The sequence below is a fragment of the Meleagris gallopavo genome, chromosome 1 (assembly GCF_905368555.1).
Source record: "Meleagris gallopavo chromosome 1, MGAL_WU_HG_1.1, whole genome shotgun sequence".
NCBI lineage: Eukaryota > Metazoa > Chordata > Aves > Galliformes > Phasianidae > Meleagris > Meleagris gallopavo.
This window is the reverse complement of record NC_139404.1, coordinates 122,771,911-122,785,905: the sequence shown is the minus strand read 5'-3', so window position 1 is coordinate 122,785,905 and position 13,995 is coordinate 122,771,911. Positions and strand designations below refer to the sequence as shown.

Here is a 13,995-nt window from a genome sequence, read left to right as displayed (position 1 = left end):
AGGGGCATGGGCAACCTGAGCTGGTGAGGGACAGCTCTGTCCATGGCAGGGGTTGGGGCTGGGTAGACTTCAAGGTCCCTTCCAACCCAAGCCATTCTATGATTCTAATAGCTTAAGTTCTTTCTCCACCCACCATGCAGAGCAAGTGGGTATAAAAGGGCATGTAGGAAGTTAATACAGTGTTGATAAATGGCTTACAGTTTAGCCTGGTAAGCAGATACTGATTTCTTGCTGGTATATGTAGGTAGCTGACTGTGCCTTCCATTTTGATTTAGAGTATATTTTAAAACTAATACCGAGTAAATTCCTTTGAGGTGAATCTAATGCTCAGTATGTTGTTTTCTGTCATTGTTATTCAGTTATGGGTATTTCATATAGTATGCCTTTGCTTATTTTTATTACACAAGAGTTTAGTTTATAAATTAAATTAGTTAAATATTTATAAGCCAAAAGTAGACTGTAAAGGAATGTAGTAAAGAGTATTAATTGAAAAAAGTTGTGTATTGTACAGAAAAAAACACATTACAACTAGTTAACATTTCACTGTAGGGTATAGATAATCTCCCCAAATCTTTGCATCAAGAAAAACTTTGTGTAAAGTACATACATAAAATGTATGCATTATGTACCTAAAAATATACCACTGCACCATGTTGAGAATAATGTACTGTGAATTGTATTTGAATCCTGATAACTCAGCAGTCCTGCAGATCGTCTTTGGCTGAGCTTATGGCAAGGACATCATTAGACCTGGAGCTGGATCTCCAGGCATCCAGAACTAGACAGAGACAGCTGAACGAGGAGATATGTGTCTTACGGGAGTTGAGACAGCGTCTGGAAGATGCCCAGCTCAGGGGGCAGACAGATCTGCCCCATTGGGTCCTTCGGGATGAGCGATTCCGAAATTTGTTGAAGGAAGCAGAGAGGCAGGTAAGCTAACATGAAGTAGCACTCAACTTGTTTAGAAAGATTTCATTTCAAAAATTCTTGATTGTAAGAACTTCTTTAAAGAACTTGTTTATTTATTTATTCACTTATTACAGAAATTCAAATAATTCATGTTGCCTCTGTGTTCTTGAAGTTACCACAATGAAAACAATTGCATTGATTGCTACCCAACTGCGTGTTTGTTTGAAGACAATTACTGGAGAATGTAACTTTCTTTTAGATATTTTATGGTTGGAACTTTAGCAGCTTCATTACTGAAAGAAACTTCGCTAATTTGATATTTCACTTTTTAGAAGTATTTGAAATGTTCCTTAAGTATTTTTCCTCTTCTTGGGGAAAGAAAATAAATGTAAGAAGCATTACAACAAACAAAACAGCCGTTGGTTGTCAGAAGCAGGGTGAGCCTAGCTTCATTTTGAGGTCTTACTTGAGAGTAATGTGCAGTAGATATTTTTAATTTAACGCATACCTTTGTGAAGAACATTATGAAATTAAATAGTACCGTTAATCTCTTGCATTTATAGTTCTTAGATGTTCAGCTGTTTCAGACAATGTAGTGGAGTGGTTTTACTCTGGTGATTGGAAACAATCCATCATGTAAACCTGAGTATTTTTCTGTTATGTTGATTCACATTATAATTATTAGCATTATATTCTTTGTCTCATTTTCAGACACGGCAGACCAAATTTGAACATCACCAGGAGCAAGCAGCTGAAAAGATGCTAAAGAAAGCATCAAAAGAAATATACCAGTTGCGTGGGAAAAACCAGAAGGAGCCTATTCAGGTGCAGACTTTTAGGTGAGTGATAATGTGCACTGATATAACAACAGTTCATTACAGAAGTTAAAGCTCTCCAAAGCAGTTAGCTCAAATTCTGTGTATCTTGAATATAGCCAGCAATTTCTAACCACGTAGTGATTTGAGCACATGAAGTTTCCTATGAATTACTTGTAGTGCAAAGAGGCAAGGTTAAGGTAAAATTACAGTGTTACAGCTCTAAAACATGTGAGGAAAAAAGTCTTCAAGTGCATACAGCATACCTTGGGTGATTCTTTCAATTTAGCCTAGCTTCTGTTAAGTTGAAACAATTTCTCAGCTCTTCAGTGCTGTCCTCTAGGCCTGAATAGTTTGTTTAGTGTCATGCATATACATTATGAGAGACACTGTTTCTCTGAAAATTGCTCAATAATCTTCCAGCTTTCTCCTGAGCCTTTTCTTTGGGCTTTGGTTCCTGTTCATCTGTGTTCATGTAGTGTGTGTCCTCTCCTAGGTTTAGTTTGTGTATAAGCAGTGTTCACTTCACAGGAAGAATTTAGCATTAATTGTTAAAAATATTTTTAGGGTGGGTGTAGACATGGGGGGAAGATCAGCAGCAATTTTACATGATGTTTTACACAATGTTCAGATTTTTTAGAATTTGTTTATGAGGGATACTTAAGCAGAAAACTTGTCCATTTTCTATTATTGGAAAGGGAAAAGTCTTTCTCACAGATGTGGAGAGGAATTAAGAAGAATGGAAATTTAAGGGTTGTTTTCACATCATTTGTTTCTGGTAATGACTGAATTTTTGTGCTTATAAATTGATATGGGAAATTGATAAAAATGAGGTAAATGAAGTGAAGGATAATTTGATGGTATAAATTCTTGCACCTTATGTGCACACATCCATTTCTTCTGACAGTTATTTTACAGCATATACTGTTTGCCTAATAGAGAAGCAGGATGAATCTTAACGTTGTCTTCGTTGTAATTATTGTAGACATTATTGCAAAATGTCAAAGGTGAACTTTGCATTGCAGGGAGGACTTACATCCTATGAAACCTTTTTAGAGTGAACTGTAATTGATGTCCAGTTCTATAAAGTTTCCACCTAAATTTTCAAAACTGCTAGTTGTGTTCAGGGGAGTGCTTCCAAAAGTATACGGTGAGGGTTTTTTGTAAGTTACTTGTACTCAAGTAAGCCCTGAGGTCGGTGTATAAGAAGTAAGAAATAATAAGTAAATGAGTAAAGAAATGGTTATTGTAAGGGGTTGGGAAAAGCAGGACAGGGAAGGAAAAGATTTAGGTTGGATATCAGAGGGAAGTTCTTTACTGAGAGAGTGGTGAGGTGCTGGAACAGGCTGCCCAGAGAGGTTGTGGATGCCCCGTCCCTGGAGGTGTTCAAGGCCAGGTTGGATGGGGCTCTGGACAGCCTGGTCTAGTATTAAATGGGGAGGTTGGTAGCCCTGCATGTGGCAGGGGAGTTGGAGATTTGTGATCCTTGAGGTTCCTTCCGACCCTGGCCATTCTTTGACTCTGGGATTCTGTGTAATTCTGTTGACGACCCTGCACATAGCAGGGGGGTTGAAACTAGATGATCTTTGAGGTCCTTTTCAGCCCAGGCCATCCTATGATTCTATGATTCTATGACGTACATCTGACTTCTTTTCATCTTTTTTGATCACAGAGAGAAGATAGCATTTTTTACAAGACCAAGGATTAACATACCTCCTCTGCCGGCTGATGATGTATGACATGTTGCATTGTAAACATGAAGTATTTATCGCTTTTATTTTAATGAAGTTATTAGATTAGCCAAGTTTCTTTAAAAAAAAAAAAAAAGAGCAAACAAACAAAAGTGCAAAAGCTAATATACACGTTTTGTAAAAAATAAAAAAAGGAAAAAAAGTAAAAGTAAACAAAAACATATATATAAATATATATACATATATATATTTTATAATAGCGACTGCAACAAGGCTTGGTTTTTCCTTGTTGTGAAATTGACATCTCTGAAGACAACTTATTTTATAAAAGATCGACTATCCTGTTAAGAGCGTGTACAGTTTTTATGCTGTTTTATTTGACTTAAAGGCTGGAAGACAGAAACAAAGTGAGTTCAGGCAAATTCACTGTAGTGTAATTTATTTATAGTGCCTTTTTTCCTTGAAGGAAAATACCTACTTTAAGATGTATTTTAAGACTGAAATTTTGTTCTTCAGTATTTGTCATACAGTAGAATGGAACCATTGAGCTGGTTTTGTTTCTGATACCTGAAATGAAAATACTGTGTTCTAAAATTGTCACTTTTTTTCAGCTTTATTATCTGTAGCTTATTATGTACATTGTATCCTTTAGCACCGTCTGTGTCATAGCAAAATATTATCACCTGCAGCGTGTTTAACAGTGATTAGAAACGGCGTTAAACACTGCAGAATTCGTTTGCATGTTCTTACTGTGCACTAATAGAATGTTTTCATTTCGGTTGTCTCTAAAATATCTTTATATTCTTAACTAGATGCTCAATTTAAACGGAGGAAGGAAAAGGGTGACAGATCTTTGTTTTGCTGTTTAAGGGAAAGGGAGTTAAGAGAGCTCTGTGAGCTAGCTAAACTGCTAAAGGGATATAGCAATTCCTACAGTTTCAAGATTCTAACCTGATTCAGGAATACGTGCTGATTTCAGAAAGCAGTTGCAGTAAGGAAAGGTGCTTAAACACGTATTCTTTCTAAAGGATATGCTTTGAGGTTACTGCATGTGAGTTCTTTTGAACAGTGATGACACTTTCCAGGAAGAAGTTATAATTCTGGAAGATATAGCTCACTTGATTGCTGGTTGGGTGAGCTGAGATCTGGTAAAAATAATTTTACTTGTGCATTGTCATGAAAGACTGTCGCTCTGCATTCCCGAGAATGCCAGTTTTGTGTCCTTGCATCCTGCAAGTATGTAAAAATACTTCTTTACTAAGCTACTATAATAGAGCTTCTTGTATTTTTCTAATTATGCATTACCTACAAAAAGAGGTGCCCAACACAAGACTAACTTTGCAAATTGCTAGAATTGCCTATAAAAAGTATCATGCTCTCTTTTCATCAAGGGGATGTGCCCACGTCAAATTGGCTTCAAATTTTTATGCCAGGAAACCAAAGCAGCAGCAGTCAGAAACTAAGCAGACTCGTGAAAGCCTTTTATCAGTGGGAGTACTTTATAATATTTTGCAAGCATTCTTTGTGAGTATCAAGAGCTTGTATTCTGTAAGTGTGTCAAAAGTAAGGAAAGCCTGAAAGTGAAGCTGAATTGCTTCTTATTTGCTCAATCTGAGGCCACAGGTATTGGACATGGGGAGTTAAATCTCAGTCATTGCTCAATGAGGATGATTAGCTAAGACAGTTAAACTAGTACTTAAGAAACTATACAGATAAAAAACAAGTAAATCACATAAGAAGTTGTTAGTGTTTGGGTAAAAGTCTAGGGACAGCAAGCTTTCAAGTGCTTGTTACTTGAAATGATCAGTTGGTCAGAATTTCATGTCTCATAATCAGTGGAGGCCCTTTCATAGTAATATTTATCCTAAGTTACCATGCAGTACTTCCAGAAATACTTGCTTTGTGCTAAGAATAGACAACACCGTGTTCTCATGACAGTGTCTGAACACTGGAAGCGGTTGCCCAGAGAGGTTATGAGCTTTCTGTCCATGGAGGGATCGAGGACTTGATTGGGTATGGTCCAGGACAGCCTGGTTGTGTTAGACCCACTTTGTGCAAGGGCTGGGTTAGGAACCTGCCCCCCACCCTGAATTGATCTCTGACCATATAACAAAGGGACGATGTCTGGTGGCTTCTCTGTTAGGGGGTTCTGTTGGTGTTTTTAATTAGTGACCGCGCTGTGAGACGTCATCAGTTTATCTCGTGAGTCTGTGATTCTGACTACTGTAATGAGTTCTGTCTTGATGTGGTAATGAGTTATCATATTCAGTATTCATCTCTCTTGTTTTTGTCACAGTTCTGTATGATTGTGTCATTTTTGTATTATTTGAAAGTATTTCTTCTACAAAATAAAATAAGTTGCCATAAACAAATAGAATTTCGTTTAATGCCACAGAAGACGACATTGTTTCAGGGGTTTATATTTACCACATTTGTGATCCTTTCATAAAGACATTGTATATTTGCGTAACAGTGAATGCTTTCAAATAAAAAAAAGAGGAAATCTGTGAATTCAGAGATTCTAGAGAGGTTACTGAAGACCTGAAATGGATGCAGAGCGTAAAGAATGACAGATATGTTTTCCTATGTGGTTACTACTTACAGTGAGTTGACACCTGTATCTAAAGCTCATGGTTGAATAATCCGAATTCCTGGGTGGCTCCTCTACCACACACTGAGTTGTCTTTTTTTTTTTTCCTAGCAGAATTTCTTACTTGGTGGATTTGTATTTGAAATAAGTTGATACTGTTATTCCTGTAGTATCTTAGTTTATGGCCAGTCCCTATCTTGAAACCACTCAAAAGAACACACATTAACATTTTTAGGCTGAATTTTACTGCTGCTTTCCACCTTAATATTTGTAGAAAGACCCTTTTTGTTGTTGTAGTTGCTCTCTACGACCCTGAGCTGCAGGAGCACAGTCAGAATGGAAGTACTGACATAGGACACCTTTCTCTGTGCAGTATTTGCAAGGCGTTAAGGGTATGACGGAGTTTAGGCTATTTTTAAAGTGGTCTGCTTGAAATAGTCATCTGGAATACCAAGTGTCTCGCTACCATCAGGATCAACTACAAAAGCTGTAATGGGTAGGTTGCTATGGATCTTCTGATATAAGAATTAAGTCTCGTATATATTTCTTGCTGTGATTCTTGTGAGTGCTTTGCAAAACTTCAAGGTAAGTGCTATATAAAAAGAGCAAATGTTTTTTTAGGAGTTAGATGAACTACGTGTTTTTTGTCCATTTTCAGCATGATGCAAAACTATGATTTGAATTGTGTTTTTAGGGAGGAGAGTGTTTTACTGCTTGTTTTGGATCCCATTTCTTTTCTAACAGTAGAGTCATAGGACTATGAGAATAAAAATATATTTACAGAGGGACTTCAGAAACTGCAAGCTAGCAAAAGGAAGTTTTGTTTGTTTGTTTGTTTGTTTGTTTGTTTGTTTCCAAAACAGCATATGAACACTTATTTCCCTTTTCCTGAGACTACTCACTAAGATTGGAAGAAAATACCAAAGCATGAAATTGATTTGGTTTTGGAATCTCCCTATGTATCAGCTAAGTGACTTGCTTGCACTTTGGAACATCTCAGCATTCTTGGAAATTAAAATCTTCTTGGAAATAGAATCTGGGTTATAGAATGACATATTCTATAGTAAGTTAGGTATTCTGTCCTTATGACAGCAAGACTATCCAAGTGGAAATATGCATTCAGCAAAAGACTCGGTGAGTTCACCTGAAGGAAGATGAGGAAAACTGGGAAGGGAATTTAGGAAAGTCTATCAAGGAAGAAAAAGGAGGCTATTTTGTGTCTAGGACATGGTATTTGTGTTATGTGTCTTATGACACAAAAGTTCCTAAATATTTATGGTTGCATCTGACTAATTCATTGCTGCTTGCTGTTTTCCCTATGCTCTCTCATAAAGTGATCATGGAAAATTGCAGATAAATTATCAAGGAAAAAAATTAAGTGCTAGTGTTTAACTTCCTCCACAGAATTCAACTGGCTTATTAATTTTGCTTCTAATGAGCACAAATAACAGACACTGGCAAGAAGTTAGGCCTTTCACTTTTCTCCACTTTCCTGATGTGATTATAGTAGATCTGCAGCTGTTAGTGATGCACGAACAATAGAGGAATGTGATCTGTGCTACTAAAGGGCATAATCAAATCTCTCTTCTAAAGGCATGCTCCTTGTTCCAGAAGGCTGTAGGAATTTCAGGTGAAGCAAGTGAAGTGCTCAGGTTTCATAATAAAATTGAAAATGTGGCTTCTGTTTGTGGAATCCATATGGGAAACAGGGAATTCAGGAACTTCCTCTGGTTTGCAGACAAGATCTGGTGGAGCTGTGGAGCCATTCTGAAAAGATTTTGTGCACTCTGGTACCAACTGACTTGCTTTGTTGGGCCGGGCTGTCTGCTTAGAGTATCCCCAAGGATTTGTCAAAACACACTGGGACAAAAAGACCTTCTGGAACTGTACTCCTCACCCTTTGAGGTGGAAACCATGCGTGTGTCTTCAGTTACTCATGGGTATTATCATGTGTGCCTGGACAAGGTCTTCCTCTGCCTACCTGTGCATCTGCCTGATAATACAAAACACACCCTTGAATGCCCTCAAGTGTACAGCAGTCTGTGCAGTGTTTGGATAAGGTGAACCAAGTTGCAAGGTACGTGTCCTGAAATAAGGTTTCATGCACGAGTGTTCGTATGCTGTCTTCTTGAATAGTAATAACCCTGCATTGCACAGCATGATCCTCATGAGGGGTGCAACATCTGTACCATCAACTTTCAACATTGTTATTTTGCTATAGAGCCTGAATACATTGCAGGGTATAATAATAGCAGAACAAAATGCAACAAAACAATGCTGACATATAATGCACGGTTGAGCAAAATGATAAAAGATAATCACTGCATTTGAATTAAACATTTTATGATGTTCTAGTGTTGAAATATTTGAGAGGAGGATTTAAGCCGAAGTTTTGAAGGAAAAAGAGGCTGGCATGGAAGAGGGGATCTTTCAAGCAGCAATGGTTTCCCTGATGAAAAGGCAGAAGGCTGAAAGTGGGGTGATTTAATGGGTGAGCAGGGTGGAGGTTGAAGGTAATGTTAGGGACTAAGCCTCTGGGGTCATTTTGCAAAGCTTGACTATGAAGGGTTAATAAATTTGCTAAGCATGAAATGGAGTGTGAGGATAGGGAAAAATGCAAGGGATGGTGGAATTTGTTTGTCTAACGTCCAGGCCACTGTGACTACATATTTCAAAAAGATGAAATAGGATAATTACAACACCTGGGTGCTGCTGGAGAGTGGGTAGGAATGCATCTTAATTTGTACACAGTCTATTCTTTTTCCTCATGAAAAATGTGTTTGTTACTGCTGTTGCAGCAGAATTCATGAACTCTCTATAAAGAAAAAAACAACCACTTCTCAGGTGAAGGGGAAAGAAAAGCACCAGGTATTGCAGTGCTCCAGAATAGGTAGGGAAGGATAAAGAAGCTTGCAGTGTAATCCTGCAGGATTACAGCTCGCTCTGTCTCTCTGCCCAGTCTCCTATCAGATATTCTATAGACGGAGGATGCAGTCACATGATTGTTACTGCTTCCTCCCCATGACATCAGTGCTTTGCAGCCATACCACTAAAGAAAGGATGCTTTCGAAATCTTTGGGACTGGGCTAAATGATGTTGAATTGCAGGTAAGCAACATTAATTCTTCAACAAATTAGCGTGCCAGATGTTTTGCGCTGCCATCCTGCAGCTCCGGCTCCGTGAAGGCAGAGTTGCTGCTAGAAATGAAGGCAGAACAGATTCTTTGCGAGCAGAGGGCTTGCAGCTGCAGAGGCTGCTTACTGCTGTGTGCTGCTCTTCCGGCTGACATCTCCAGCAGAAAGGCTGCCAGCTGGAGCCTTAAAGCTGAGGAAGGCCTTTTGTCTCCGCGTTTCGATATGGCACCTTCATGTGTCTGCTGAGCTCAGTTTGAGGGAGCAGCCATCATCATGTAGCCGTGCAGAGAGAGGAGGGAGCAGCAGCACTGTTTTCGTTGCATTGCAGTTTTGTGGCTTATTGCTGTGGGCTTTTTCTCACCCTAAAGGCTGCCTAAAGGAAGTTGGTGTAGAGAGAGATGTCTGAGCTTAAAAAGGATACGAGGATTAACTTGCTTAGGGGGTTAGCAGATGTATTTGGGGAAAGAGGTTTTTCCTTCATTAATTTTTGCTGACGTGGTTTGCAAGTACACAGTCTGACAGGTTTCCTGCATGATCTGCTGTAGTATAGGATAGGTATCATTTGTCATCCAACATAAACTGGGAAAATAATACTCCAGAAAGGATATAGAAGATGACAAGCAGATTTTCAGCTCTTACACAAGCTGCTCAAAAGGCTGAAAAATCCCCTCTGAACGGATTTTTTGGACAGAGGTATTTCTGTGGCAAAGTCCAGAGTCTGTTTTCTTTTCCTACAATACAAATATATGAAGACACAAATTTGTAGTGGGTGGCTTTCATGACCTTTTTAAAAAAATTCCAGATGTATTTTTAAACGTGTTTTGGCTTTTTATTTGCATTGTATTATTATTGTCCTTAATACAAATGGTAGAATGGTAGAAGCAAGAAGCTAAACTTGTGTTTGAATTCATACTAGTCAGAGAAGTAAAACTGTGCTTGTTTATTTTTGCATTAAGAATTCTGATGAATAAACGTGTGCTCTTGAAAGAGAACGGAGGATGACTCAGCTGCAACTCCATAGAGGACGGGCAGACAGGTGGCATGTCAGTCACAGCATGCAGAATGTTCTCTTATTCCTGAAAATACTCCTCTCTGTTCAAGTACTTTTTTTTCCCCATCACTGAGAAATATAGAAGTGTGACATGTCTCAGGTCAAAGCCAAACACCTGGGGAGATTTTGCATCTCCAGTGTTGGTGTGTAGGCTGCACATCCTGGAGGGAGGTACATTCCAGTCTCAGGTAATAAGGCATGCGGTTGTGTCAGAAATATGGAAAACAAAGCGAACAGCAGTAGCAGTGAAACACTGGAACCAATGAAGACAGCAGTTTTTAGAAACAGAAAGCCTTTTTTATTATTTCTTCAAATAGAATCTTTGCTTTTTCAAGATCAAGCCTCAAAAGCAGTAGAAATACAAGCCTGTCTTTTGATGAGATAGAAGGCTGTATTCTGATGGCACCAGTGCTGAATTTCCTCTTTTAACTTGCTCTGAAGCATCAGAAGTGCTGGCTCAATTCTTGCTAGCATTAGGAGTGCACCAAGTTCGGTTCCTGCTTGCCATGCATGCAGGGACATGGCCCTTTGCCCTCATGAAGCACATAACCCCTCAGCTGCCACACACCAGTGTTACAGACATAATGTGTTTTGTTCACCACCCCTGATCATATCTGAGTGCTGTATGGAAATACGTATAAAGCAGTTGTTCTCCTGGGCTCCTGATTTGAGTCAAGGCTTTTTTGTGCAACAATGGACAAGGTATCAGTCTACACGCATGCTGGGGCAACTCTGAAATTGAAGGACTCAAGTCTTTTAACAGCTATTTTTTATAAAATGGCAACCCTGGAAATAGTACTGGTCAGAAGGCTGTGCTTGCCCAGGCATGTTGTGTTTCACTCAGGCACTGCTCCATCTGGCTTCTGGTAGTGCCCATCCCCTTGCCAAGGGAGGCAGCAGCCTGAGTCTTCTAAAGCAGGACTGGAGAGGGTCCCAGGGATGGTGTTGGATGGTCTGCGTGGAGCAAACAGGCAGGAAAACTGGGACAGGTAATAGATGAGGAGTCTAACGCTTTTCTCAGCACATATACATACATACACAGAAGGTTCTGGGTTTGCTCAGATTTCTTCCTCTCTAGACCAGAAGAACCAACAATCACATATGACCTGCAGCTGATGCTAACAGAGGAAGGCTGGCAGGTTTCCTTCAGGTTGCTGTTCCTAAAGCACTTCTAACATGCTGCTCTCAAACATTATAACAAGGGCGGCTTTTCTCCATCTTGCAGGTGGGGGAACTTGGAGGTATGAAGTCACCGTTCTGTAAGCGCGCAGCCCACCAGCAGCAAACGCTGCCATACAAACCAGTGCCCTCTCGGAAAAACACAAACCTCCATCTGCATTGGAGTGACTCACTGCCTCCACTCAAATCACAAGAAGTGACATGGCAGAACACATTAATGGCTTTTCCACTGCAGGTTTACCAGCTTTATTTTAAGCTGAGAGCTTAAAAATGTTTTCAGTGAGAGGTTTATTTAATGCTGTTAAATGCACCATTTAAGGGAACGGCTTTTTAGGAGTAAAAATGCAGCTCTCTTCGAATATATATTTTTTCCTGGAAACCAATTTATTTCTGTTAATACTATCATTTTCTGACTGAGGAAACAAAGGGCAGTGCTGTAAACCAAACAAACTTCTTGGGACATCACCCACTGCTGAGGCAGGTTCTCTGCAGTCGGTTGCACAGGAAAGCATCCAGGTGAGTTCTGAATATTTCTGGAGAAGGAGATACTTCTTCAAAAAATCAAGGTATGCTGGGTTGTTGTGTGCAGGGCTCGTGGTGCTGGTGGGATGTCAGCAGAGGGACATCCTTTAATAAAGGTTTTTCAGCTTGGTTTGAGAAATTCAGACCACTTATGTTCCATAACAACACTTTGCTTGTGCCGTTTCTGCAGCCCCGACATCAATGCTAGCAACTACTGGGGGGACTGTTAAGGCTTGCTGGAAATAACAGAAGTATGTTCAGCAGTATTTCTCTTCACAATGGAGTCCATTTTGAGCGATGTGAGTGCAAACATTCCACTTGACATTTTCGGGAAAGAATTAGGTTCCCCCTAGCCCCCCTCCCTTCCTGACATAACTCAGCAGCTGAACTAATTTTGCTCAAATTTTCCAAGAAACTTTGAGTGGAGACCAGACACGTGATGTTTCATACCAAAGGAACTTGCCTCCAGAGGGAGACCTACTCTGGGAGGGAACTTGGTTGTGCTGGATGCTCAGGCCTCCAGTGCTGAGGATTAGTGCCATGGCCTAGAGGCTTCTCAGGAGGTTAAGAGCAGCAGGCCTAGCTCTGCTGTGGCTGCTACATCCCCTACCATAAGGGCGAGGTACCTCAGCTATTTGTTACAGCTCCCACCAGCTGTGGGACGCATGGGGTGCCCAGGCTTCCAAACAGGCCATGCTGCCCTGCACCCTGGGCCCCAGGCTTTGCGTCCCCTGTGCTCCAGGCCTGCTCCCATGTTGCTGCTGTGATCGTACCCTTAGCACGTGCAGCGGCTGAAGGCAGTGTTCGGAGACTGTGGTTCAGTCTGGAGGAGACTTTTGTGCTTCAGTTTTCCACCACTTATCCCAAATATTTTCCCCCCTCTACCTCCCAGGCCCTCTCCCCTGTGATCTGCTGCCCTGTGCTTTCTGAGTTTGGCTGCGGCTTCATCGTTTTTTCCATAGAGGTTACTCAGGGTAAAGCCACGCACCCAAAATTGACTGTATGTAGCTTGCCCATGCTACCACAGCAGAAAGCTCCTTAATGTGTGGTGATGGGGCCATACAGTAACGTGCTGCAGTGTTTTAAATTTATGTTCCAGATATGGCAGTCTGCCTGTGTTTGTGCTGCGGGAGATGGCAGGGTTTCACAGCACGGTTTACTCATATACTGGGACCAAGCCATTAATCCTTGAACTGTAAGAAGGGGATTTGCCAATTTTATTATCCATTATCCATCTTTATTTTCCCAGTTTAACTGCTCTGTACTTTTTTTTTTTTTTTTTAATGGCACATTATGTTTCCAGAAAAGCCTGTGACTGAGTTCAGCATTTTCTTATTTTTCAAGGAGTCCTTGCTCTGATCCTAGGCCATTCCAGTGTTTTTTAAGCACCATTGTTAAGGCAGAAGGTCAATAAAGGGATCACCTTGTTTAATCTGAGGCTCTCAAGGTGAATACCCTTATATCGCTCATGGATATTTTTCAGACTGAAGAAAACTGCACATTTAACTCACGGTTCAGCCTGCCTCTGAACCTCTTTTTTGTAAGATGCTATTAGGTGATGATTTACCTCCTTCTATGTCTTGTAGGATGTGCTGTTTCTAGGTCATCTTCTATGTGGCAGGGGATGGAGGTGGAATTGCATCTATCCCCCTTGGCATTTTTGGTTCCCAACTAAATAAAACTTGTGCTCTCACCACTCCCCAAAAGGCATATTTGCCCCTAGTAATCTTGCTGTACTTTTCTTTCATGTATTTCAAGGCAACTTCATAATGCCTGTACGTGCTGACACCCTGTTCTATCAAGCCTATTTTCTCCTGCCAGCCAATGCTGAAGGCCTTTGGTGTGACTGTGCTCTAATCTGGGACCCTTCTCCTGCATTGTGGGCCTCAGCCTCATCCTCTTATGGCTCTTTCTGAATGCTGACTTCTCCAGCTCACTCTGCTGGTGCAGTAATGACCTGCTGTCAGCATGGCACTCAGCTCTCCAGATGAGTTACTTGTTCTCAGCAGGTCACACCGAGCAGTTCGTGGCAAGGAGTATGGCTGGCCATGAGGCTGGAGCACTATGCTAGGTTTCTTTGAGCACTCAATACTAGGAACTTTCA

General features: G+C 40.5%; 2 protein-coding genes across 7 annotated transcripts in view; both read left to right on the top strand.

The window, feature by feature from the left end:
- The window catches only part of WWC3 (WWC family member 3), a 97,556-nt gene extending 91,764 nt beyond the window's left edge, over nucleotides 1-5,792 (top strand). For 3 of the 4 annotated variants that reach the window (XM_085212438.1, XM_085212434.1, XM_085212419.1), the window contains exons 21-23: nucleotides 700-930; nucleotides 1,621-1,748; nucleotides 3,397-5,792. In XM_085212438.1, coding sequence (XP_085068564.1) covers nucleotides 700-930; nucleotides 1,621-1,748; nucleotides 3,397-3,463 — 426 coding nt within the window. In that variant the 3' untranslated portion in view covers nucleotides 3,464-5,792. The remainder of the gene's footprint in view (nucleotides 1-699; nucleotides 931-1,620; nucleotides 1,749-3,396) is intronic. The other variant, XM_085212426.1, reaches the window with a different exon arrangement.
- A 625-nt stretch (nucleotides 5,793-6,417) lies between these two features.
- The window catches only part of CLCN4 (Cl-/H+ antiporter 4), a 36,187-nt gene continuing 28,609 nt past the window's right edge, over nucleotides 6,418-13,995 (top strand). Inside the window, exon 1 of one of the 3 annotated variants that reach the window (XM_003203097.5) lies at nucleotides 6,418-6,501. In XM_003203097.5, the coding sequence (XP_003203145.2) occupies nucleotides 6,498-6,501 (4 nt within the window). In that variant the 5' untranslated portion in view covers nucleotides 6,418-6,497. Of the gene's footprint in view, nucleotides 6,502-7,562; nucleotides 9,113-13,995 lie in introns of those variants that run through there. The other 2 variants (XM_019622319.3, XM_010726640.4) reach the window with 2 other exon arrangements.